This window comes from Salmo salar, chromosome 05 (genome assembly GCF_965601325.2).
Source record: "Salmo salar chromosome 05, fSalSal1, whole genome shotgun sequence".
Classification (NCBI taxonomy): domain Eukaryota; kingdom Metazoa; phylum Chordata; class Actinopteri; order Salmoniformes; family Salmonidae; genus Salmo; species Salmo salar.
In genome coordinates, this window is record NC_138295.1 from 25,240,860 (window position 1) to 25,268,734 (window position 27,875).

Below are 27,875 nucleotides of genomic sequence, written 5' to 3' on the forward strand. Positions count from 1 at the left end.
ATAAAATAAGTCCACTGACTGTTCTGATGTAGCTTGTGTATGGGAATGAATATTTTTTCCTTCCCATATTATGACCCCGTCCTTCTCTTTTACTATGTATGCGCAAATGATGCGCAGCGTTGAAGTTCTCATTAGCGAAATCTGACACTGGCTGTAACCACAAGTCGCAAGTCCGGGGTTTTCGTAGCAGCTGGATGGCTAGCTGTCTAGCCTAGCATCTGGATGCTGTGACATTGAAGAGGAGGGAAGACAGCATTGAAGACAAGGTGCAACATGGAGGATTTACTAGCCATCTAATTACATTATTATCAAAGCTAGCTATGCTACCGGCGTTTTGATGAACACAGCTAGTTAACTACCACGCATATTTTGTGTGAGCGCGAACGTGAGTTGCGTCTGAAAACAAACTTCCAAGGACCAGACTAATATTTTCTCATGACAGCAATATCAACATAGCATGACTACTACTAGCCTAGGCCCTAGCACTCCCCCGCCGGTTAAACGTCCCGGTAGACAGCTGTCACCCGGAACTTTCCTTGTGTAAAACGTCTGGACGGTCCGTGTATATACCATTAGTTACCACCCTTAGCAAAATATATATTGGTGAGAATGGATTCCTCCTCGGGCTTATGGAGTGACGAGAAGTGCTTGGCAATATCCTTTTGAAAGTCTGCCATTTTTTTGTTTGCTTTTTTTAAAACTAGGTAGCTGTTAGCATGCTAACATAGCTATAGGTTTTTAGTTCGCTAAGTTATCCAGCTAAATTAACTGTTTAGGTTTGGTTGCATTTGATATTTTTAATAATATTGTCTTGCAGGTCAAACATTTTGTTGTGTTTACTCTGAATATTTCAGCTGATTAGTGTTTTTCTTAGTCTGACACTGAAATAATGATAAATGCTTTACTAGCAGGGTTGATTTAATACTAATGTCGTCTACCCAAGAAAACATTTTGTCAACTGACCAAGACCATACGGAGAGCACACGTTACACCGGTTTTTAATTCTCTGTGTTTGTTTTCTGTGCGTTTTAGAATAGATTTTGAAAGTTTTAGAATTTATTTAGAAAATATTATTTTATTAGTCGATAATAAATCGCTTCACGATCGTGCACCCCAATACATGACAGACATGCTTTTAAGCAACGTACCCAGTAGGTCCCCCAGTTCCTCTGGCACTGGCCTTTTAACTATCCCAAAACCTAGGACCAAGAGGCAAACTTTAGTTACTATGCCCTCAGCCTCTGGGACAGCCTGCCAGAGAACCTGAGTTTTTAAACTGTGAAACTGTGGGCATTTAAAAAAAAAGATCTTTAACACCCTTTTATCTTTGTTTTTCCACAGGGTGCTCTTAGTCTTTTAGTCATTCAGTTCTTTTAGATAATTCATATTTTGTATATATTATTTTATTACATTACAGCTTTTTCATATATATATTTTTTTTACCACGGATTAGTCTCTACAGTCCTCGTTCTCTGCCTTTACTGTTTGAACTTCCATGGCTGTTATAGATAGATTGTTTGTCTCGTGGCCTTTTTGTTTTTATTCATTTTCCTGTGAAGTGCATTGCGTTGCATCCATGTCTGAAATGTGCTATATAATTAAAGTTTGATTTGTTAACCCAGTAAGCCTAGTTAGCTAGCTAGGAATATTCTGTTCATAGAATTATAATACAAAATAGAATTGAATAGGATCTCTATGGCTCTGTCCAGCTGTGCATGGGTTGGAATCGCAACAGCCTACAAACTCTTGCTTTTTGCTTCAATTTCCAAAACAATGTAACCAAATAACCAGTTACTTGGCCCATACAGTATATGATCATGATGACTTACTGTTTGTAGGTTGTGCAACTGTACTAACTAGCTTAACAATTTTTTTCTCTCTCAATAATACCACAAAAGCCTTATACACGTCTTCTGTTGTTATTAACGTATAGCTCCATTTTAAGTATTTCACAACAACCTTGAATAGACAACTGTCTGGAATAGCTAGTGTGGTTAAATATTTGTTGACCAAATCATAACCAATATTCTGGTCACTCGGCCTATTTGTAGTTTCATCTTCAAGTTGTAGCCTGCCCTAGTGTGTGTCCCTGCCCTCTCATCATTGCTGCTGGTTCCTTAATAGTGATGTTCAAACTGTAAGAGGACAGGAGGTAAGGCTGTCCGGTCAGAAGGAGCCCAGGCTACTGTCACTGATTGAGTTCTCTGGGGAGTTTATGTAAGTACTAACATTAGAGAACTCAGTGTCTGAAAATGTATGTTCATTCATATCTGCCTTTCTCACCCATACTGGGTCATAATGATGAGTTGTACTCAAGTGGTCAGGTTTATTCCTGTCAAGCAGTGGTGTACAACTTCAGATGAAACATTGCATTGCAAAACCTCTTCCTGTCCGACTGCTACTTCAAGACATTTTTGCTTGTGTGGACCATCTGTTCAAGACTGCAGAAATACCATACCAATGTTTGCCATGGTGTTCTGTAGTCTACCTTGAATAACAAGGTTCCTCATTATGGTTTTAGCAGCATAATGTTTGAGGGTGAGTGATGATTGACAGGTATGCCTCTAGAAAGACACAGTGCAGCACTACAGCATAAAGCAATAGACCGGTGCAGCATGCCTGAATTGATCCGCAGTGCCCTGGCTGTGTCCTGATGGGAGTTCACTGCCAAATGCATGCAGGCCATTTATTACAAACCTCAGATCGCCTAGTGGTTTTCATGTCAGAATCTCATGTTGATGCAGTCAGCTGCCAAAGTGGCCTTTTCTGCAATCAGATGTTTTTATATATTGTTTTAAATCTGTTTTGATATCTGGGCACGGACCCCCTGCAGTACCTCCCCACTTTGAGAAGCCCGGGTTTACAGTACCACTCTAGGCTTTAATTGACAGCCAGCACACGAGATTCTCAGTCAGCAGCTCTGAACATGGTTGCTTGTTTGATGTTTTTGTTTAGTGCGTGATAATACTCAGGACCGGTTCAGCTGGTGTGTGTGTGCAGTAGAGAGACAGAGGTTAGCCCCAGTGCCAGCCATCACGCTGCCTATTATGTCTGTATCCCACCACCACTCTAATGAGACTCACATGAGAGCGCACACAAACTCCGTGGTCGACTACCTAAATGCATTAAAACTATGTACACACTGAGCCAAGGCACTTAACCCCTCACAAAAACAGTGTGGCAGCCCCCTGCTCCAACCTGTATGTATCTAACAGCCCCCTGCTCCGACCTGTATGTATCTAACAGCCCCCTGCTCCGACCTGTATGTATCTAACAGCCCCCTGCTCCGACCTGTATGTATCTAACAGCCCCCTGCTCCGACCTGTATGTATCTAACAGCCCCCTGCTCCGACCTGTATGTATCTAACAGCCCCCTGCTCCGACCTGTATGTATCTAACAGCCCCCTGCTCCGACCTGTATGTATCTAACAGCCCCCTGCTCCGACCTGTATGTATCTAACAGCCCCCTGCTCCGACCTGTATGTATCTAACAGCCCCCTGCTCCGACCTGTATGTATCTAACAGCCCCCTGCTCCAATCTGTATATGTACATTGCATTCTGAAAATATTCAGACCCCTTGACTTTTTCAGCATTTTGCTACGTTACAGCCTTATTCAAAAATGTATTAAATATTTTTTTCCCCTCAATCTACACACACTATCCCATAATGACAAAGCAAAAAAAATGTTTGCATTTTTTTGCAAATTGATAAAAAAATTAACTATCACATTTACATAAGTATTCAGACCCTTTACTCCGTACTTTGTTGAAGTACCTTTGGCAGTGATTACAGCCTTGTCTTCTTGGGTATGATGCTACAAGCTTGGAATACCTGTATTTGGGAAGTTTCTCCCATTCTTCTCTGCAGATCCTCTCAAGCTCTGTCAGGTTGGATGGGGAGCGTCGCTGCACAGCTATTTTCAGGTCTCTCTAGAGATGTTCGATTGGGTTCAAGTCCGGGCTCTGTCTGGGCCACTCGAGGACATTGAGACTTGTCCCGATGCCACTCATGTGTTGTCTTGGCTGTGTGTTCAGGGTCATTGTCTTGTTGGAAGGTGAACCTTCGCCCCAGTCTGATGTCCTGAGCGCTCTGGAGCAGGTTTTCATCAAGGATCTCTCTGTACTTTGCTCTGTTCATCTTTCCCTTGATCCTGACTAGTCTATTAGCCCCTGCTGCAGAAAAACATCCCCACATCATGATGCTGCCACCACCATGCTTCACCATAGGGATGGGGCCAGGTTTCCTCCAGACGTGACGCTTGGCATTCAGGCCAAAGAGTTTAATCTTGGTTTCCTCAGACCAGAGAATGTTGTTTCTCATGGTCTGAGAGTCCTTTAGGTGCCTTTTGGCAAACTCCAAGCGTGCTGTCATTTGCCTTTTGAGGAGTGGCTTCCGTCTGGCCACTCTACCATAAAGGCCTGATTGGTGCTGTAGAGATGGTTGTCCTTCTGGATGGTTCTCCCATCTCCACAGAGGAACTCCGGAGCTCTGTCAGAGCCAGCTCTTGGAAGAGTTTTGGTGGTTCCAAACTTCTTCCATTTAAGAATGATGGAGGCCACTGTGTTCTTGGGGACCTTCAATGCTGCAGACATTTTGTGGTACGCTTCCTCAGATCTGTGCTTCGACACAATCCTGTCTCAGAGTTCCACGGACAGTCCTTCGACCTCATTGCTTGGTATTTGCTCTGATATGCACTGGTAACTGTGGGCCTTATATAGACAGGTGTGTGCCTTTCCAAATCATGTCCAATCTATTGAATTTACCACAGGTGGACTCTAATGAAGTTGTAAAAACATCTCTAGGATGATCAATGGAACAGGATGCACTTGAGCTCAATTTTGAGTCTCATAGCAAAGGGTCTGAATACTTATGTAAATAAATAATGTATTTCTGTTTTTTTAAATGAGAAAAACCAGTTTTTGCTGTGTCATTATGGGGTATAGTGTTTAGATTGAGAAAAAATATTGAATCAATTTTAAAATAAGGCTGTAATGTAACAAAATGTGGAATAAGTCAAGGGGTCTGAATACTTTCCGAATGCACTGTATGTGTGTCTTTCGGAGGTTGGGATGAAGTGGAAGTCACATTTCGGTTGGACATTGTGTACAATTGGTGAATAAAGTGAACTTAATCTAAGCCCTGCTCTAGCCTGAGTAGTAGGCCTATGCTATGCTCTCATAGGCTGAAATGTATTATTTATTTATCTAGGCAAGTCAGTTAAGAACAAATTATTATTTACAATGACAGCCTACCCCGGTCAATTTCGGACGACGCTGTGCCAATTGTGCGCCGCCCTATGGGACTCGCAATCACGGCCGGATGTGATACAGCCTGGATTCGAACCAGGGACTGTAGTTTTGCCTCTTGGACTGAGATGCAGTGCCTTAGACCGCTCATAAATTAGTGATTACCAGGAGAGGTACCAGGAGAGGTACCAGGAGGGGAAGATGTCAGGCGTGTGTACTTCCAATGGCAAATGGGTTTTCAATTATGTTATTTCACGCTAGAGCTGGGACGATAAACTGCAAACTATCGACACCGATCACTTATCGCAGGCATTTTGTTTATCGTTCATTTTGATAATGTTAAGTAGCCTACAAGTTTTGAAATGAAATAAGTTATGGCTGATTGTTAATGGGACAATTGATGGCTACAACCATCAAACTAGTAGTAGCTTAAAGGATAATAAAATAATAAACTGTGGTAGACATCCATGTTATGATCGTATCGTTCTATTTATCGTTATCGCATCAACTCATGGAATTTATCGCAATATGGATTTTTTGTTCATATCGCTCAGTTCTGTCACACATTGAATTGATCGTTTTTTGCGGGGAAAATTGAGGGACAGAGCTTGCCATGGTATTAGTAGACCTAGGCCTACTTGTTGATGATAGGTGGAGCCTATTAGGCCTATATATAATGACAAGGGACATTTTAGGGGTATTTTGGAAGAGAAGTTGGGTATACTACTTACGGTGCCATCTCCAGCTAGCCTATTTGGAACAGAGCGTCCTGACCTGACACATTCAGACAAGCAGCCAGGGTTGCATCATGTTCCACTTCTCCACAGTAATCACATTTCTTGTTAAGAGTTGAAAGGAAGTGTGAACATGTTCTGACACCCTGCCTGCTGCTGTACAGTCATTGGTAGGGAGTGAGACTTGACCTACATTAACCCTCATCACAGCTCAGACAGACGCTCCATTTGATTTGGATTAAAGCTCAGGCCTTGTGATCATTTCATATGAGGCTCTCATTTATTTGAATGTCTTGCATGGATTTCGGTTGGAATTGACTTCAGTTCACTGATGCTTTGGCTGTTGCATTGTCATCATCAGGGAGAGAAATATGACCCTACATTAACCCACACATCACAGCTCTGAAGCTCTAACGTAAATACCTAATCATTTACTTTTCATTGCGCTTGCATTTTAATATCTTGCATCATGAAACGGCAACTGTTTGGGCTAAGTTACATAAGTTCTGTTTACGTTTATTTTGTCCACTTAAATGTTTTAGGGAAGTCTGTAAAATCACTATGACAACACCTCTCTTGCTCACTATACTGCATTAGGTTTTATGCAAATTAGATGAAATTAAACTTCTTATCTGAAGACCAACAATGTAGGGTGCAGTATTGAAAGATCATTTCCTCCTCTCCCTCCAGGTTAGGTGTTTTGGCTAACCCTGATACTGTTGTGTCCTGTCCGGTACATCAGTTGTCCATACCCATCAACAGTCATTTTCAGATTGAACGAGGTAAGTGACCACTAAGTCTAAATTCACCCTTTAAAGTCCATGTATGCCTACCATTTAGTTTTTAATGTAACTAGGCCAAATGTCTGGGAAGTGTTATTGAATGGTACCATTGTTTGCAGTGCATGCTAAGGAAATGTTTTGGAAATGTTATTGAACTGCTACAGTTCAGACAGGTTTTCAGAGATTTGATCTAGAACGGTTCATGTACCAACAGACAGCTGATTGTGATGCAGAGCCCCTCTCCTCTAAAGCCTGCAGGCATTTAAACTTGACATTCCTTAACTCCCTACCATGGTAGCAGTATTAACTCAAGGTTATTGCTTGTCATAGTGGAACAAGTCCAAGGTGCTTTCTTTACCATGGCCAAACATTTGAAAGTCAACAGCTAGTAGCAAGAGCCTATTGAAACCTGTTGTCATGACATATTCACTCTTCCCCACAGACCTTTGAGCCTCACGTTTACAACTCTTTCATTTTATCTTTTAACTGCTTTTTTTCCAGAGGCCGAAGAAGCGCTGCTCATTGACTTGCCATTAAAAAGTAAGTAAGACTTTTCTCCTCATACTTCCATTTTTGAAATGGTCATCCACCTTGATAGGAATTGTTTCTAGTGGAGGTTTGCTATAAGCAATTCAGCATCATTGTGTTGTTGTTTCTACCTTATTATAGGAGCTTATGTGCAAGACCAGTGTTGTGGCAACAGTACTACAATAAAAACATGACAATCGGTTGTAACAGAGCTCTTCATCCAATTTGGTTACATTTTTAGTGCATGCCGTGCATGCCCTGAGCTCCATGCCTGGTTGTCTCTGCAGATTTATTTAGTTGTAAAAGTTGGTCATAAGTTGCCTGTGGCGATGGGACAACCTGCACTCTTGAAATAGCTCACTGTTGGCAAATCACTGTCTACCTCATTTTGTGTGGAGTTGGTAGAAATGCAAGTGGACATGGGTAGTGTCTCCATGGTTGTGGTGAGTGAGTAAATGGTATATTTGTATAGGCTAAGTTGTGGTGAATGTAACAATGTATCCTGTCATGTGTTGTCTGCCTGCTCCTCCTGCCCTGTCACTCTATACCCAGCAATAATTGCCCCTTAGGAATAAATAGTGTATTGAATTGAATGAGTCTGTGGTAGCCATAAAGGGAGTCAATGGTGGATGTGTGTTTCTCCCTGCCCCTCCAGCTTGCATTAGGATACGGGTCAGAGGGGAGAAAGGCCTGGAGCTGATTCTGGAGCTCCAGGATGATGAGCGCAGCCAGTCCTTCTTCTCCCAGTTGAAGAGAGCCAAGCAGCAAGGTGAGCCAGTCGCTCTCTCGCCCTCGCCCTCGCCCTTTCTCTCTTTTTCTCTTTCTCTTTTCACTCTGTCTTTCGCGCTCAGTCTCTCACTTCTCTCACGTTTCACCTATGTCTACCGGTTACATTCCTCAGCTATGTTTACGGTCAGATGCCCCTTTCAAGGTGGCAGTGTGGCACAGTACCTACTAGTGCGTCCTGTCTCTGATGTTGTGTTACCAGAGCCACAGTTGATCATCTCCTGTAGCCGTGTCTTTTGATTTAGTTTTGACTGTGGTTGATGTGGATTGTGGCTTATCTAAATGGGATTACTCGTATCAAATGAATATTGGTGTCCACTGTCTTCATATAATATGCCACAGCTAAAAGACTGGCAGGGCTCTACGCTGACCTGTTTTACAAGGAGCCTGTGTGCGCGTATGTTGAAAAATGTAGGCGCACACAAAGACATTTAGGAGCACAATTACAAATATTAACGGTATTATAGATAGAATCCTTCATTCTTCTAAGCGCACTGGTGCTTCTAAATTAACATTCCAGGTTAAACAACAAAATATTTAAGCACATAAGTGAGTAAAATGATCTCACTGTAGAGCCCTGACTGTGTCCCATCACTACTCTGTTATAGATGCATTGTATATAGACTGTTTCACCCCCCCCCCCCCCCCCCCCCCCCAAAAGTGCTAAAAATATAGAAAATCCATTACATTTCTTAATGATTATGACCTCATTTACAACACCCACTCCTGGAATATTGAAAGGAATAGGCTACCTATTTTAAATATAGGTCCCCAAGCAGTTTGGCTTGATTGGGGACAGTAACAGTTTTTGAAATGTCGAACCGTGGCCTTGGCATCGCTGGTTAACGATTGAGACGGTGTAACCCCATTACCACAGGCTGAGGCTTGCTTCCCAAATGGCACCCTATTTCCTATGGGCCCTGGTCAAAAGTAGTGCACTTTATAGGGAATAGGGTGCCATTTGGGACACAATCTCGTTCTCTCTAACAGCCCTGTTGTGCTGGGTGTTGCCTCATTTCCCTAACATTGTATCTCTAGTAGTATTTGCATTGTGAAAGGTCAATAGAAACAAGATGGAGGTGTATAGAACAATGGGTGTGGTCCTTCGAAGGGAGTGTTGTAGTGCTATTGTCATTGTATTGCATTTCTCTTTAGCTCTGCAAAAAAACAACCTAGATTTACTGTAATCTATGAGATCATTCTTGGCACTCGTATTAGATTGTTATACACATTTGCAGTTTGCAACGTGTAGAGAAATGCTGTCTCATGTAACTCACAGAGTAGCTTTGTCTCTTGATTGAGTGATCCAGCGCTGCCAACTTTTCCACAGTCGAGTCCAAAAGCACGCAAATCAAAGTGATGGATCCTATCATGCCGGCTCCCCACAAAGTCTCTGCCCCAGTCCCACCCATCCCTCCTCAGAGAGGGATCCACAAAGCTGTCAACTCTCACACCAAGCCCACCGGCTTACCGCCACCACCACCGCCTCCCAACCCCAACAACAGCTCTTCAGCCAACCAGACCGGCACAGGTATGGATACATGGATAATATTGGTCAAATTGAATGAAGAAGTTAAAATTGATTGCATTTTATATAGAGCTTTTCCAGATTCTCAAAGCGCTTGACATTGTATAGAGGAACTTAACCTTATCCATAACCAATGTCCAGCACCCAGCTGGGTGACGCTACTGCAGCCATTTTGCACCGCATAGTTACCAGACATCAGCACACATTACAGTCGAGGTCAGGTGTGAATCCTAGACACTTATGACGGTTGAACGATACAGTGAATGTCACAAGGTTTCTCACATATGAATCTCTCCTCTATCTCAGCTGACAGACAGGACCCAGCTCTCTCTCTGGCCATAGACTTTGGCTTCGAGAACAACTTCAATCATTCCCTCAAAGTGGAGGAGAAGAAGAACCAGCAGAATGGCATCGGGCCCCCCCAGGAAGCTCCTCCAGTTCCCCCTCTGCCTCCCCGTAAAGGCTCCTACACTCCCTCCAATCCTCTCCCACCCATGCCCATCCCCACTTCCAAAGACAGAGTTTTGTCCATACAGGCTAAAGATGCCGCCTTCATAACGCCTGCCAAAACAGAGTGAGTGTTACCAGTAGGACCGTCCCATAGTATGCTCATCCTATTGGAGATGTTTTCTTTCACCTACAGAACTATCTGTATTTGGCTTCTGTAGAGTACCACAGTAAGAGTCATAATACTCATAAAACCTAGTGGTCAAACAGGGAAATGGTCCCTATCATTTTTCCACCGTTCATTTTTCCCATTTGGGGATTTTAGAAACACTTAAAATAGGGGCTGTGTTTCATGTAGGCTTACCCTGGCATGATGTTTTGATAGCTATGTACATTTCTCTAGGACAAGGTGACTTCTATCATTATATTCGCCTGTATTTATCCACCTAAAATGAAATCCTAATTAGCTGCTAATGTGGCTATTATAAAGAACTACAAATCCCATGATGATCTGGACGAGACTGCTTAACCGAGGCGATGGTAAGGATCTCTGGATGAACTATCTGATGTTAGCTAAATGTAGTAATGAATAAATTGGCAACATTTCTTTAAATGGACAATTCTATGAACTGTCTTGTGCAAGTTTTAAATTGACACATTACCTGTTAGCAAAGTTGTTAGCTAGAGATGACGTGCAGGAGCTTGCAGGGATTTGTAGTTTGGCATGTAATTTACTTTGACGCTAATTAGCATTTTGATAAAAGTCACCTTGTCCCAGAAAGATTTACATGGTTATCAAAACGTCACACCAGGGTAAGCCTAAACGAAATACAGCCCTTATTTTAAGTGGTTATAAAATCCCCTATGGGAAAAATGAATAGAAAAACTAATGGAACCATTTCCTTGTTTGACCGCTAAGTTTTATGGGTATTATGACACCTTCACTGTGGGGCTCATTTGGTGTCAAAGGGCCTCTATTTATAATTTCGGTGGCCTAGATCTTGATTTGTAACCTTTACATCACACCCTTCCTGAAAAATAATGTAATAGAATAACTGTGGGAATGACTCATCCTCACCTGATGTTGCGGTCTTAGTGTTGAGCGGCCCACCTCGTGGAGTGACAGCCCCACCACCAACAGCATGCGGAACGCCATGTTCTCCACTCAGGCCAGCCAGAGAGAGTACCTCATCAAACACCGCCTGGCCAAGAAGGAGGAGGAGTACGTAGACATCAAGGACTTCAGGTGAGTGTCCATGGGTTTGTGTGGATGGTGGGTGGGGCAGAGAGTCACTGACTGGGTTTGAACCTGGGCCTCCTGTGTGACCACATTAGCTTGTGGAGATGATGCAAGTCTTCAGGTCTCAGCCAAGGTAACATCACAAGAGTGGTTCATTGAACCAGCTCCATTACATATGCTCCCCTGCAGTAGCCACTTGTGATTCTGGCCAGAAACTTGAGATCCATTGAAAGTGGGTTATAGCAGCAGTTATTCTACATTTTTCTGTAGTTTTTCCACGGTCCATTTTCAAAATGTGCAGGGTCCTGGGTTGAACTAAAAGTGTCTAAGCCAACTTTTAGTCACTGAGCTGTAAGTTCTTATTCTTAGCTGTAACCCTTATCAGGCTACACTCTAGCACTAAACTCACATGTTTCTGTCCACATAAGTATGTGAATGCCTATATAAGAGTGTTTTGTGTGTTTCAGATTCTTTTCTGGAACGTGGAATGTGAATGGCCAGTCTCCAGACAGCAGTCTAGAACCCTGGCTGTGTTGTTCGCTAGAACCCCCTGACGTCTACGCTCTGGGGTCAGTGACATATCTATCTGAGTACCCAATGTCTTCTACACAGCATGTATGAAGGAATGAACCTGGGTCGTATTCATCAGTGCACACCGTATCAAAAATGTTTTGCCATGAAAAACGAAGACAAGCATTTCTTATTGGACAACTTCAGGTAGTCCCTCTCTGCTTCAGGCCGTTTTCTTCTGTTTGTTGCCTAGTGAATACGACCCAGAGTTGTGCAACTAACATACTTTTCTGAATTGGATCCTCTTAATTCCATATCGTTAATGATGGATGGACGTTGCTAGTTGTAAACTAGACATTTCATTACATACTATGAAGAGTGCTTTTGAGCACTTTCCCAAACATTGGAACTACCGCGCTGATTTCCCTGTGCATTCTGGGTGCTGTAGTTTCCAGGAGCTGGACCTGAGCACAGAGGCCTTCTTCTATCTGGACTCCTCTAAGGAGCAGCTGTGGGTGGAGGCTGTGGAGAGAAGTCTGCATCCCAAAGCCAAGTACAAGATGGTGGGTCAATGAGCGGACTCTTCTCATCTTCAGTGGAAAACATAAATGGTTTAATCAACTACAATATTACGTTATTGTAATTACACACTGAGAGCAGCAGACGTTGATAAAAGGACATCTTTAGTTCATAATAGACTGATAGAAGCATCCATATCCAAATTCTGTCTCCCCAGGTGCGTACCATCCGACTAGTGGGCATGATGCTGGTGGTGTTTGTCAACAAGGTGCACAAGAATCACATTAAAGAGGTTGCGGCGGAGCACGTGGGAACTGGTATCATGGGAAAAATGGTACGAACGAGTCAAGTCAACTAAGAGGAAGTGTTTGTGTTTGCCTTTTGCTCACATTAACTTTACGACTTAATAACATCATAACTAAATAACTGTATAACTTGATGACATTTATAGATACAGTAGGTACACAGAACATAGACATAATGTAAATGATGAGATATTTGAATACCACAATAATATACTGCTACTGCAAAGTATTGTATTATTATGTTCATATACTGTAAAAGGTATAGTTTTTCATCTAACAAGCGTCCTTTAAACCCATACGGGCTGAGCATCTGTTGCAAGACACTTTACTAAACAAACAAATCAATCAGTCGGTCAACATACAATGTTTTCTCATTCCAGGGCAACAAGGGAGGTGTGGCGGTGCGCTTTGTGTTCCACAACACCAGTTTCTGCTTTGTCAACTCCCACTTGGCGGCCCACGTCGAGGACTTTGAGAGGAGGAACCAGGACTACAAAGACATCTGTGCCCGCATGAGCTTCCACATGCTAGACCACCCTCCCTTCAACATCGTCAAACACGAGTCAGTCCCCTCCAAGACCCACACTGTAGAGTCATAGGCCCTGTTCCAATGTCTGCACTAGCATACCACTTAGTGCATTAGCCATGTATTCTCAGTAATACTATGTATTTCAGGATCAAGGGGCTTACAGTAGTCATTACTATTATAGATGGAATTCTTTGGTGCTAATGTATTAAATCACAGAGAGAGACATTCTCAGGTAATAGTTTGGCAATTCAACATATAATTTTACTGTAAAAATAGTGTAACCATGTCACTGTTTTTGTCTTCATACAGTGTAATGGTGTAAACATGTGGTATTACTGTAAGACTGTTTACATGCTGTTGTGTTACAATACGTAACTCTTCATCCATTCTGTGGTCCAGTGTAGTGATCTGGGTAGGAGATCTGAACTACCGGTTGTTTGTGTACGATGCAGCTGAGGTCAAACAGCTCATCTCCCACAACCAACTGAGGAAACTGCAAGAGTATGACCAGGTGAGAATACACACACACACATCTGTTATCTAGTCCGTTGTCAATGTTTTTTTACACCTTTTTTTTGTTATATATTAAAACATGAATGAACTAATACTGCTTGAAGTCATGTTGCCATTTTAATGTCCTGCACAACAACAAAAAGAAAGACATTGAATAAAACCAAGCTGGATTTGTACAGTGGAGTTAGGACTTCTGTATGGTCCTCATTTCCTCTTTTCTCTGGTTGTTTAAAGGGTTATAAATACTGGACTTCCTCTGTCTGTCTCTGAATAACATGTTGTTGGTATATTTCCCCTCCTGCCTCTGTGTGAAGCTGAATATCCAGAGACAGAACAAGCGAGCTTTCACAGACTTCATGGAGGGAGAGATCAATTTCATGCCCACGTACAAGTATGACGCCAAGACGGACCGCTGGGACTCTAGGTAAAATACCACTGATCCTGATTCCTTTCCCACCAATCACATACTTCTAGAACACCCATAGAGTTTTGTAGTTTGATGTGTCAGCTATTACCCCCCCCCCCCCCTCCACCCAACAGAGTGCAAAGGATATACCCTGTGTAGGCTAATCCTCATATGCCATAGCGCCTTGATTATTCATGTTAACATACCTGGTAAGATCAAACCTGAAAAGTCACATTTCCAACCATTCTGTCCCAGTAATGAAATGAGTCCTTACACAAATGTTTCTCCATTATTGACGAGGTGGGCCGGGCCCCCTAACCAGCTATGTTCCCCATTGCCTAAATAACTTGAAAAGACCCAGGATGTTGCTTTGGGGGCTTATGTGACTTACCTGGAAATCTAGGGTATTTAGGGAAACACTGGGTTGTGTGGCATTTAACTGAACATTTTGTAACGGAAACTAAAATGACTGTTCCTTATTGCAAGGGTTCCCAAATGTTTTCACTCAGGCTCCTCCTTCAGCATTCGGCAACACCCCCCCCGCGGGCGCCATGTCTATTTCTAAGCCCACAAGCACTGTTCATGATACGAACTGTTCAACCCCTCTTATTGGTGGAGAGGATTTAGCAGGTTTAAAGCTTACTTCCTGCAATTCTACACATTTTTGGTCATGGTGCAAAGAACACTGCAGTTTAAAAGCAAATTTTCTTGCAATTCTATAAATGTTGGCATGTCTAATGTGTATTCTTGTGATATATGAGTGACATAGAAAGGACAATATCTATGGGATAAAAAACCTTCTTGTTGTTCTGGACATTTCTGCCAAGTTATAAATATCTCTAAGGTATGCAATGACTGACATGACAAGAGGAATTGATGATGCACTACCCAATTTCGAAATTGCACCACGTGCATTCTACTATTACTGGCCCCCTTGCCCCCCTGCCGACCCCTAGGGGGGCGTACCCCACAGTTTGGGAACCACTGCCTTATTGGACTAGTCCACGTTGTCAATCACTGTTTCAATCTGCTACCTTGCATTTGGTCCCGAATGAACAGCTGACCCCGTGTCTCTACCCCCTGTCTCTTTCTCTGGGGTTCTCCTGCAGTGGGAAGTGTCGTGTCCCAGCGTGGTGCGATCGGATCCTGTGGAGGGGCAGTAATGTGAAGCAGCTCCACTACAGGAGTCACATGGAACTGAAGACCAGCGACCACAAGCCTGTCAGCTCCCTCTTCAGTGTCGGGGTGAGGATCATGTAAACACTCACTACACTGCCTGTCAGCATCTGGAAATCACATCTGACTGACTGAGGTTGAGACAGTCACAGGAGACCTGACATTCACAAGGAGTCCATTAAGTAAAATACACATACCTTTAACATACTATACAGCTCAATGAGGATCATAAAATACAAGTTTAATCTCGAGTAGCGTGCTTGATTATGCTATATTGAATAAATAGTTGTTGGTTTGAGAAATTCTATTTGTGTGTATCAAAGGTGAAGGTGGTGAACGAGGCGCGCCACAAGAAAGTCTTTGAGGAGATCGTGCGCATGATGGACAGGATGGAGAACGAATTCCTCCCGTCTCTGGCGCTGACCCACAGAGAGGTGAGTCGACAGAACATAGAGACATGATTCTCATCTTATTGATTTCCTGTCCAGCATTTCCTCCCCCCTGATATTTTGTGTCAGATCAATAAGTCTGTTTTGTCAGTGATTGTCATTAAGTAAGGTACATAGTCATTTTGATACCAAGACAGCAAGTATTGAGTCAGGAGACTTATGATTTAAAATCCTTATGAAAAATGATAGCCTAAGAAAATGGAGAAGTCTGCCAAGATGCTTGAGTTACTTTGCAGGTGTAGAATGGTATGGGGATCTATTTGCATTTCAAACAATCTACTGCATAGATCAAACAAACATTCTTGCACTCTGGCTTACTGTAACAATGTCTGTGAGTCTGTCCTCCTCTCAACCTTTATTCTCTCCCCTCCTCTCCATCTCTCACTCACCTCCCATAGTTCACCTTTAAGGACGTCAAGTTCCGCCAGCTGCAGCGGGAGAGTTTTGTGATCTCTAACGACGGGCAGGTCGCCTGCCACTTTGCCTTCATCCCCAAGCTCAACGACTTGCAGTACTGCAAGAACTGGCTCCGCGCTGAGCCCAGCGAAGGCTTCCTAGAGCCCAGTAAGTCCCCTTCACTTTCAGCCAGGCAGTCACACGCACTGCGTGCTGGGATACTTTCACAGTGTATCCTTTGCTCCTTCTTTGGTGGGATTTCACTGATCTGAGGATCTAAAGATTCACTGATCATTCAGTTGAATAATCTCCTGGAGGAGGGAAAAGGAAGGCCTGGTCCAGAAACAGCCGCTAGCCCCTACTCTTTAAACACTTATAGAGAATCTGAATGTTTTTCTTTGTAGGTATACAGTAATATGCTTAAAGTCCTACCAAGCCTGTCAGAGAGCATGCAGCTGCTACCATATTGTTTACAGGCCTACCTATCAAATACATTCCTTTTACGATTTATATAAGGTTCCTAGGGGCTAGGGATTGTTTCACAACTGGACTGAAAAATGCATTTGTATAGCATCTCTACTCTGTTGTAACCCATTGTAGCTATGTATGTACTGTTCTCAATGGTGTCATACCACCAGGGCTGTGTTCTTGAGGCACCACAACCAAAGAAAACAGACTGAAACACATCCTACCTGGATTTGTTCAATAAGAAACGCTCATGTCTACTTTTATTACAAATTGTTGTCAATTGCATACCCTAATGAACACTTCCCTTCTCGGTCTCTCCCCGCCAGACGAAACTTTAGAGATCTTCCTGGATGTGTACGTGAGCAAGGACTCGGTGACACTGCTCAACTTGGGAGAGGACGCCATCGAAGACATCCTGGTGCTGCACCTGGACCGAGGCAAGGACTACTTCATCACCATCTCAGGCAACTACCTGCCCAGCTGCTTCGGTACCTCGCTGGAGACCCTGTGTCACATAAAGAAGCCCATCCGGGAGATCCCCATCACCAAGCTCATCGACCTGGTGAGTGGAACTAGCTAATGTGAAGTTACTGTAGCAACCAGGGAGGGATACGTTCAAGGTAGGATAGGAATGATGTATGTAGGGCCATTTAAATAGTGTTCATTGCAGGATTAGTTGAACAGTCAATCCATTTAGTGTTCATGCAGGATTAGTTGAACAGTCAATCCATTTAGTGTTCATGTAGGATTAGTTGAACAGTCAATCCATTTAGTGTTCATGCAGGATTAGTTGAACAGTCAATCCATTTAGTGTTCATGCAGGATTAGTTGAACAGTCAATACAAGGTAAGTGTTTTATATACTTCTTTAGTCATTGAAGGCCGCAATGGCAGATAGTTGTTTTTCTCCATTACACTTTTTGGCATGAGAGACCGCTAAACTTGGCTTCCCTAACCCTAAACCCTGTAAATGGGTAAGAAATGAAAAGCAGCTAACACTGCAGCAGGCCTCAAAGACTGGTGTTGAAGAGTACATAGATTTGGTCTAGATATTTGTCCATTGATGCAGAGAGAATGTCTCAACCTGTGGCTGTGTTTAGAATCCCCAAAGGGATAAGGAAGTGGCAATTAGTGTGTACAAATGTCAGAAGGCTTTACCTGAAACATTGGGAGCATTGACTAAGTCTAGGCTAGTCATATACTCGGGTCTACTTTACAATACAAAAAGTATGTCCATGCATTTCTCCATATTGTTATTTTACATGGGCTATCTATATCCACCTTGGCCTCAGTTAGATTAGTATTCTATGTTTATAGGATCCATTTCAAATGATCTCTTGCTTCCACTGTCTCTATTCTAATGTCATTCTGTTTGACTCTGCACGGGTACGTTTGGGTGGAATAATTCAGTTTTAAAGGTTCAATCTGTAACTTGTTGGCCCCCTGAAATGCTCAAGAAATCAATGCTGAAACAAAAAAAAACACTCCAATCACTGTGCAATACACTCTCAAAAAGACCCTCTCCCAGTCTTGGCAGCCCGGGACAATACTTTATTGAAATCAGAAATGACCTACAGATTGCACCTTTAACACAGCCTATCATTATCTTCCTGACTCCTTGGTGTTTATGGATTATCTCCTGTCTACAGTATCTCCTCTGTTCTCTCTTCTATCTGTCTCCTCCCTCATTGACTCTCATTGCCTTGATCATTCCTTTCCATCTCTTCACTGCTGTGCTGGGGGCTGCTGGGGGCGAAGGGAGAGGACAGCTACATGGAAAAGGTACATTCTACATGGTGTGTCCACCATAGAACTAGAATAGTTAGTCATTCTATTTCGATGGTGTCCCACTCTCCACTGTGAGGCTAGTCTGATGCCCTGCTGTTGCTCAGCAATATAGGCAACCCAGGTTCTCGTCAAGTAATGTTGCTTTTCTGATTTGACATAAAAACACCTGAAATTGACCAAATATATACAGGACCTCGTGTTCTGGATTAGGGAAGCACATTGGTTCAGACAAAACCATGGTAAATTTTTTACATGCTGTTTTGAGATCCAAAATTAAACTAAGGGCTTCATTCACTCTCTAGACCCAGCGGTGTCCCGTCTGTCCCTGTTACAGTAGTACTAGTTATAGTACAGGTCTCTAGACCCAGCGGTGTCCCGTCTGTCCCTGTTACAGTAGTACTAGTTATAGTACAGGTCTCTAGACCCAGCGGTGTCCCGTCTGTCCCTGTTACAGTAGTACTAGTTATAGTACAGGTCTCTAGACCCAGCGGTGTCCCGTCTGTCCCTGTTACAGTAGTACTAGTTATAGTATAGGTCTCTAGACCCAGCGGTGTCCCGTCTGTCCCTGTTACAGTAGTACTAGTTATAGTACAGGTCTCTAGACCCAGCGGTGTCCCGTCTGTCCCTGTTACAGTAGTACTAGTTATAGTACAGGTCTCTAGACCCAGCGGTGTCCCGTCTGTCCCTGTTACAGTAGTACTAGTTATAGTATAGGTCTCTAGACCCAGCGGTGTCCCGTCTGTCCCTGTTACAGTAGTACTAGTTATAGTACAGGTCTCTAGACCCAGCGGTGTCCCGTCTGTCCCTGTTACAGTAGTACTAGTTATAGTACAGGTCTCTAGACCCAGCGGTGTCCCGTCTGTCCCTGTTACAGTAGTACTAGTTATAGTACAGGTCTCTAGACCCAGCGGTGTCCCGTCTGTCCCTGTTACAGTAGTACTAGTTATAGTACAGGTCTCTAGACCCAGCGGTGTCCCGTCTGTCCCTGTTACAGTAGTACTAGTTATAGTACAGGTCTCTAGACCCAGCGGTGTCCCGTCTGTCCCTGTTACAGTAGTACTAGTTATAGTACAGGTCTCTAGACCCAGCGGTGTCCCGTCTGTCCCTGTTACAGTAGTACTAGTTATAGTACAGGTCTCTAGACCCAGTGGTGTCCCGTCTGTCCCTGTTACAGTAGTACTAGTTATAGTACAGGTCTCTAGACCCAGCGGTGTCCCGTCTGTCCCTGTTACAGTAGTACTAGTTATAGTACAGGTCTCTAGACCCAGCGGTGTCCCGTCTGTCCCTGTTACAGTAGTACTAGTTATAGTATAGGTCTCTAGACCCAGTGGTGTCCCGTCTGTCCCTGTTACAGTAGTACTAGTTATAGTACAGGTCTCTAGACCCAGTGGTGTCCCGTCTGTCCCTGTTACAGTAGTACTAGTTATAGTACAGGTCTCTAGACCCAGTGGTGTCCCGTCTGTCCCTGTTACAGTAGTACTAGTTATAGTACAGGTCTCTAGACCCAGCGGTGTCCCGTCTGTCCCTGTTACAGTAGTACTAGTTATAGTACAGGTCTCTAGACCCAGCGGTGTCCCGTCTGTCCCTGTTACAGTAGTACTAGTTATAGTACAGGTCTCTAGACCCAGCGGTGTCCCGTCTGTCCCTGTTACAGTAGTACTAGTTATAGTACAGGTCTCTAGACCCAGTGGTGTCCCGTCTGTCCCTGTTACAGTAGTACTAGTTATAGTACAGGTCTCTAGACCCAGTGGTGTCCCGTCTGTCCCTGTTACAGTAGTACTAGTTATAGTACAGGTCTCTAGACCCAGCGGTGTCCCGTCTGTCCCTGTTACAGTAGTACTAGTTATAGTACAGGTCTCTAGACCCAGCGGTGTCCCGTCTGTCCCTGTTACAGTAGTACTAGTTATAGTACAGGTCTCTAGACCCAGCGGTGTCCCGTCTGTCCCTGTTACAGTAGTACTAGTTATAGTACAGGTCTCTAGACCCAGCGGTGTCCCGTCTGTCCCTGTTACAGTAGTACTAGTTATAGTACAGGTCTCTAGACCCAGCGGTGTCCCGTCTGTCCCTGTTACAGTAGTACTAGTTATAGTACAGGTCTCTAGACCCAGCGGTGTCCCGTCTGTCCCTGTTACAGTAGTACTAGTTATAGTACAGGTCTCTAGACCCAGCGGTGTCCCGTCTGTCCCTGTTACAGTAGTACTAGTTATAGTACAGGTCTCTAGACCCAGCGGTGTCCCGTCTGTCCCTGTTACAGTAGTACTAGTTATAGTACAGGTCTCTAGACCCAGCGGTGTCCCGTCTGTCCCTGTTACAGTAGTACTAGTTATAGTACAGGTCTCTAGACCCAGCGGTGTCCCGTCTGTCCCTGTTACAGTAGTACTAGTTATAGTACAGGTCTCTAGACCCAGCGGTGTCCCGTCTGTCCCTGTTACAGTAGTACTAGTTATAGTACAGGTCTCTAGACCCAGCGGTGTCCCGTCTGTCCCAGTTACAGTAGTACTAGTTATAGTACAGGTCTCTAGACCCAGCGGTGTCCCGTCTGTCCCTGTTACAGTAGTACTAGTTATAGTACAGGTCTCTAGACCCAGCGGTGTCCCGTCTGTCCCTGTTACAGTAGTACTAGTTATAGTACAGGTCTCTAGACCCAGCGGTGTCCCGTCTGTCCCTGTTACAGTAGTACTAGTTATAGTACAGGTCTCTAGACCCAGCGGTGTCCCGTCTGTCCCTGTTACAGTAGTACTAGTTATAGTACAGGTCTCTAGACCCAGCGGTGTCCCGTCTGTCCCTGTTACAGTAGTACTAGTTATAGTACAGGTCTCTAGACCCAGCGGTGTCCCGTCTGTCCCTGTTACAGTAGTACTAGTTATAGTACAGGTCTCTAGACCCAGCGGTGTCCCGTCTGTCCCTGTTACAGTAGTACTAGTTATAGTACAGGTCTCTAGACCCAGCGGTGTCCCGTCTGTCCCTGTTACAGTAGTACTAGTTATTGTACAGGTCTCTAGACCCAGCGGTGTCCCGTCTGTCCCTGTTACAGTAGTACTAGTTATAGTACAGGTCTCTAGACCCAGCGGTGTCCCGTCTGTCCCTGTTACAGTAGTACTAGTTATAGTACAGGTCTCTAGACCCAGCGGTGTCCCGTCTGTCCCTGTTACAGTAGTACTAGTTATAGTACAGGTCTCTAGACCCAGCGGTGTCCCGTCTGTCCCTGTTACAGTAGTACTAGTTATAGTACAGGTCTCTAGACCCAGCGGTGTCCCGTCTGTCCCTGTTACAGTAGTACTAGTTATAGTACAGGTCTCTAGACCCAGCGGTGTCCCGTCTGTCCCTGTTACAGTAGTACTAGTTATAGTACAGGTCTCTAGACCCAGCGGTGTCCCGTCTGTCCCTGTTACAGTAGTACTAGTTATAGTACAGGTCTCTAGACCCAGCGGTGTCCCGTCTGTCCCTGTTACAGTAGTACTAGTTATAGTACAGGTCTCTAGACCCAGCGGTGTCCCGTCTGTCCCTGTTACAGTAGTACTAGTTATAGTACAGGTCTCTAGACCCAGCGGTGTCCCGTCTGTCCCTGTTACAGTAGTACTAGTTATAGTACAGGTCTCTAGACCCAGCGGTGTCCCGTCTGTCCCTGTTACAGTAGTAGTAGCTGTACTAGTCCTCAATCTGATATCCTCATAAGACTGTCATTAAATGTGCTTGAGTGCATATTATATGCTCTGTATTTCAAATCCCTTTTAAAGGCCAGAAGCCCCAGCTCGTTGGTTCTACTTTTAGCAATAAATAAGCTTTTTTTTTATTTAATTCCATTGTCCTCCAAGTATTGCTGAATCTTCTCTCTCCTCATTTCATGCATCTTGGTTGGAAATAGACCCTACAGGAGGGTAGCTCTCCAGGAACAGGGTTGGAGTTAAAACCTACAGGAGGGTTGCTTTCCAGGAACAGGGTTGGAGTTAAAACCTACAGGAGGGTAGCTTTCCAGGAACAGGGTTGGAGTTAAAACCTACAGGAGGGTAGCTTTCCAGGAACAGGGTTGGAGTTAAAACCTACAGGAGGGTTGCTTTCCAGGAACAGGGTTGGAGTTAAAACCTACAGGAGGGTAGCTTTCCAGGAACAGGGTTGGAGTTAAAACCTACAGGAGGGTAGCTTTCCAGGAACAGGGTTGGAGTTAAAACCTACAGGAGGGTTGCTCTCCAGGAACAGGGTTGGAGTTAAAACCTACAGGAGGGTAGCTCTCCAGGAACAGGGTTGGAGTTAAAACCTACAGGAGGGTAGCTCTCCAGAGTTTTTACTCTGCTACATGCAGTGTTTACCTTACTGTATGTAGTTTTCATGGCAGGGCCACAAACTAAGACCTCCCAAATCAACATCCAGGGCCTGATGTAATAGAGTTCTGTAAAAGCCTTTATTTCTGGTTACCTAACTATAGCCTAGGCTACATCTTTCTTAGAAGCTGCACTCCAATACCCTTAAGGAACAACAGTAGCACTTTGAGAGGCTCTCTAACTCTTACAATAGCTTCGGCCAGGGCTCTTGATATTGTAATTGGCTCTGCAGGCTATCACAGTGTCCCACTCCAGTCCTGTGAGTGTGTGTATCCGTGTGTGTGACCCCCACTGCCAGAGGTTATTTTTGGACCCACTCTCACTAGTTCTCAGCTAGACACAAAACAATGTGATCCACTCCCAGTTCAATGGCTGTCCTCCAAGACGACCCGACATCCAACCCTCGAGATAATCCGCTCTAATATGTTCCCTATACCTGAAAGGACACGCAATGTGCCATATTATTATCATTTTAGGAATGGAATCAACGTTCTGATCAATGCGAAACCTTTAAATCGTATTGAAGGTGATGGCACAGGATGAATCAAATCCTCCTTAGGAATTAAGCAGTTCATAAGTTTATGAATCGACCGGGTAAAGTTGGGTAAAGCTGGTTCCAGCCACGTTACTAACCATAGAGATTATGTGTCAGAATCAGGCCTGTGCTCTGACACATAATTTCTTCAGTATACTGCAGTATAGTATCTATGTTTCTAACATGTTGTGATGGTTCTCTCAGTATAGTATCTATGTTTCTAACATGTTGTGGTGGTTCTCTCAGTATAGTATCTATGTTTCTAACATGTTGTGGTGCTTCTCTCAGTATAGTATCTATGTTTCTAACATGTTGTGATGGTTCTCTCAGTATCTATGTTTCTAACATGTTGTGGTGGTTATCTCAGTATAGTATCTATGTTTCTAACATGTTGTGGTGGTTATCTCAGTATAGTATCTATGTTTCTAACATGTTGTGGTGGTTATCTCAGTATAGTATCTATGTTTCTAACATGTTGTGGTGGTTATCTCAGTATAGTATCTATGTTTCTAACATGTTGTGATGCTTCTCTCAGTATAGTATCTATGTTTCTAACATGTGATGGTTCTCTCAGTATAGTATCTATGTTTCTAACATGTGATGGTTCTCTCAGTATAGTATCTATGTTTCTAACATGTTGTGATGGTTCTCTCAGTATAGTATCTATGTTTCTAACATGTGATGGTTCTCTCAGTATAGTATCTATGTTTCTAACATGTTGTGATGGTTCTCTCAGTATAGTATCTATGTTTCTAACATGTGATGGTTCTCTCAGTATAGTATCTATGTTTCTAACATGTTGTGGTTGTGTGTTACTTCAGGAGAAGTCCAGGGTGAGCTTCCTGATGGTGGACAGTGCCGGCACGGAGGACAAGCCCTTAAAGATCCCCAAGGAGGTGTGGCTGCTGGTGAACCACCTCTTTACCATGTCCTGCCAGCAGGTGAGAGGATGTTTTTAATCTCAGTTATGAAGATTCTGAAATGCTGTTGCAATGAATTTGGATGATTTTCAGAATGAGGTATTCCTTAGAGGGGTAACCTTGGTTAACAAGGAATCCAAACAGAATATCACTACATTTCACTATTGTCACTTGTGTTTGAAGAAGTGTAACAACGCAAAATTCAGTTTGTATTCCAGGCTAATGCTTCTAGGCAGTATTCATAGAGTCTTTCAACCTGTAAATAGTATTCTACCCTACCCTTATTTCAACGTCATTTCAAAACAACATTCTCCTGTAAACTCCTTACCGTTCTTCCAGGAGGACCTGTTCCAGACACCGGGCCTGCAGGAGGAGCTGCAGAGTGTCATCGACTGCCTGGACACCAGCATTCCTGACTCCATCCGTATCCTTACTCATATGTCCCCAGTCATTCCTGACTCCATCCGTATCCTTACTCATATGACCCCAGTCATTCCAAAGCCCCTGGCACAGATCCACTAGTAGGCCCAGCCCTGTAACAGGACACTGTGACTGAGATGCCACACAGTTAGTTTGGTCGCTGCGTTAAAGCAGCTGCTATATACAGACTGGTGCCAAGGCATGTGGTGCTAGCATTAGGGTGAGCTACATCCACCACATGCGCTACATAGATTAGCAGTGTGGAGGAAGTATGAAATCTGTGCTAGTTGGGGTGTACGGTGTGCAATCTTCCTGTCCATATGTATGCTCACGCACCAGCACACACAACCAGCTTGTTTGAGGGGATCACTTTGAACTGATTGCTAATCTTCATCACATAATGATTAGCTGTTTAGGATTCAAGGGGATTTGTAGATCAGGGATTCTGCGCAGTATGACAGCAATGTAGTCAAGTTCAAACACTGTACACCCACCCTCGGCCACAAATCTGTATCCCCCCAACTTTGTCCGCACGACTGTGTTTCTGACTGTTCCCTGACTGTGTGTCAGCTGGTTGTAACCACTCAGTGGCCGAGGCCCTGTTGATTTTTCTGGAAGCTCTGCCTGAGCCAGTGGTCTGTTACGAGCTCTACCAGCGCAGCCTGGACTGTTCCCATGACAGCCGCCTCTGCAAACAGGTGCAGTGAATTTAATTACTATTATAGGTGGCCTAACATTAAATATTTCCACATAAAAGTCAATTTATATGAATCTGGAAATGGATATGAGTAGGAGTCATTGACTTCTGTTGAATCAATAAAGTTAATGTGTATAATCATTGTAAACCATAAGACATAGTTTGTCCTCTCGGATCTACGAGGAGCTGGTTGTAGTTCTCACCTGTCTTTTCTCTGGGCTGTTTTGTCAGTTGATCTCCCAGCTGCCCCGGGCTCACCGCAATGTCTTCCGCTACCTGATGGCCTTCCTCAAGGAGCTGCTGAAATACGCCTACAACAACAACCTCACTGCCAACCTCATAGGTCAGTTCCCCATGGCCACATTTTCTATAACCTACATGTGCTTTTTCAGTAGGGTACACTGTAGCAAAGCGTTATGCCACGGAATGCAAATATCTTTGTTCTTATTGGACATGTTCAGATATAGTAGTATGTCCCCGCTTCACTCCAATTCCAAACGTATCTTCCATACTGAACACGACCCAGATTTAGGGTCAAATGAAATTCCCAAGTCTAGAATTGAAAAATGTAATTTATTTTCAGTAATGTTGATAAAACATTTAACTGGAGTTTCAATTCAGTGAATCCTGACTGAAATGAAACAGATCTAAACCCATGTTGCTTTAGAAATGCCTCTTTCTCACATCTTCCTCTACCTCTCTCTCCTCCACTCTGCCAGCTACCCTCTTTGCCAGCCTGCTCATCCGGCCCCCGCCCAACATGGTGGGCCGACAGACAGCGCAGGACCGACAGAGAGCCATCGACTTCATTCTGGGCTTCCTCATGGGAGGGGACGAGGAGTGAGGGGTCAGGGAATCAGACAGCCTGGACCTTTTGATGACAGACTGAGGAATGGGGTTTTGGTGGACACAAGGTGTATGTATGTGTGTAGGGGACCAAGGTGGATTGTGTTGTTGGAGAACAAACAGTGCAACTATATGGGACCCTCTCTTATCAGACTCTTATCAATGCCCCAGCTCCCAGCCTTTCTAGTGCTGTACTTCAGTCACTCACAACCATCACCATTAACCAAGTCCCATAGTTTTCACCTCTGCTCATTGTGTGGCTGCAGGACCAGGAGTTTAGGTGTTGGCAGCTTGGAGTGACAGTGAACAGTCAACCCCCTCTGAGGACTGTTCCGTGCCCCATTCAACCCCCACTGTGGACTGTTCCGTGCCCCATTCAACCCCCACTGTGGACTGTTCCGTGCCCCATTCAACCCCCACTGTGGACTGTTCCGTGCCCCATTCAACCCCCACTGTGGACTGTTCCGTGCCCCATTCAACCCCCACTGTGGAGTGTTCCGTGCCCCATTCAACCCCCACTGTGGACTGTTCCGTGCCCCATTCAACCCCCACTGTGGACTGTTCCGTGCCCCATTCAACCCCCACTGTGGACTGTTCCGTGCCCCATTCAACCCCCACTGTGGACTGTTCCGTGCCCCATTCAACCCCCTCTGAGGACTGTTCCGTGCCCCATTCAACCCCCACTGTGGACTGTTCCGTGCCCCATTCAACCCCCACTGTGGACTGTTCCGTGCCCCATTCAACCCCTCTCTGAGGACTGTTCCGTGCCCCATTCAACCCCCTCTGAGGACTGTTCCGTGCCAAAACGACTCCCTTTACCTGATTTGAATGTGAACTCTGAATGGAAGTACAATATGTATGTATGAACCCACAGATACTAAGATAATGATGATCCGTTAGTACGTTACACTAAAGATACACAGAGGGTCGTGCAGAAGAGTTGGATCGCATTCTACCTGGTGGATACTCCTCAGAGTGAACGATTCAACCCATGGGTACGTAGTGATATTGGACGCAAGAGACTTCTGGTGAACACAGAGAGACTAAATGAATCCTTGCTTGTCCGAAATACCGACCAAGGAAGTTTGACGTTCTTCTAGAAGATAATGATGACAATCCGGAGCAGTCCTTTCTGGGATCTGGGAGACATATTGGGAGATGTGTTAGAACTGTCAGTGGGCTGTGGTTTAAACAAATGTTATTTATGATTTCTATTTTTTCCTTACAGAACTTTGTACCATCTTTTACAGTTTTTATTTCAACTTCATACTTCTTTTAAGAGACCACATTTTGGATATTGTTTGACCACACATGGTTGTTCAAGTCCACCTTTTGCGTCGGGCATACTGAAACACGTGCTGTTCAAAATCAATGAAGGTGTGTTGGGGATTGTGTGTAACTTAATCTTGAGCGTTATTGTGAGTTAGGCTGATTTCTCCATTCATGTACATTACAACTCTGAACCCAAGTCACACTAACTTCACAGTAGAGCGATCAGTCATCCCTCCTGCTTGTACAGTATATGCTATTCAACGGGCCAGTTTCTCAGACCCAGATTCATCTTATTGGAGATTAACATTCTCGATTGAGCATGCTTATTTTAGTTCAAGAGTGGTTCAATGTGGTTGTCTCACCCAGCTATCTTAAGATGAATGCACTAATTGAAAGTCGCTCTGGATAAGAGTGTCTGTTACATGACTAAAATGAGTAGACTTTTAATCTGAGTACGGGAAGAACCCTCCCTACAGCGTGCTCCAGAACATAATAAAGACAAACCCACTACGGCA

General features: G+C 44.1%; 1 protein-coding gene across 7 annotated transcripts; it reads left to right on the forward strand.

Annotated features, from left to right (window-relative positions):
* LOC106604433 (inositol polyphosphate 5-phosphatase OCRL) lies at positions 1-27,875 on the forward strand. 7 transcript variants are annotated; one of them, XM_082975109.1, is made up of 23 exons: positions 1-2,217; positions 6,673-6,764; positions 7,266-7,304; positions 7,948-8,061; positions 9,409-9,609; positions 9,913-10,180; positions 11,150-11,299; positions 11,761-11,862; positions 12,252-12,366; positions 12,540-12,656; positions 13,008-13,189; positions 13,556-13,667; positions 13,984-14,093; positions 15,185-15,320; positions 15,575-15,685; positions 16,099-16,264; positions 16,891-17,126; positions 18,322-18,345; positions 24,027-24,146; positions 24,465-24,591; positions 25,116-25,243; positions 25,474-25,585; positions 25,962-27,875. In XM_082975109.1, coding segments are annotated over exons 1-23 (2,889 nt in total). In that variant the 5' UTR covers positions 1-2,215; the 3' UTR covers positions 26,087-27,875. The 7 variants fall into 7 exon arrangements, with proteins under 7 accessions (XP_082831235.1, XP_082831237.1, XP_045573963.2 ...); XM_082975111.1 differs by having other exon boundaries at positions 2-2,217; positions 24,465-24,549; XM_045718007.2 differs by having other exon boundaries at positions 2-385.

Coding starts and splice junctions, on each gene's coding strand:
- LOC106604433 (XM_082975109.1), top strand. Junction 11,863..12,251: donor CCTGACGTCTACGCTCTGGG/GTCAGTGACATA, acceptor TGGGTGCTGTAG/TTTCCAGGAGCTGGACCTGA. Junction 24,147..24,464: donor TTACCATGTCCTGCCAGCAG/GTGAGAGGATGT, acceptor CCGTTCTTCCAG/GAGGACCTGTTCCAGACACC.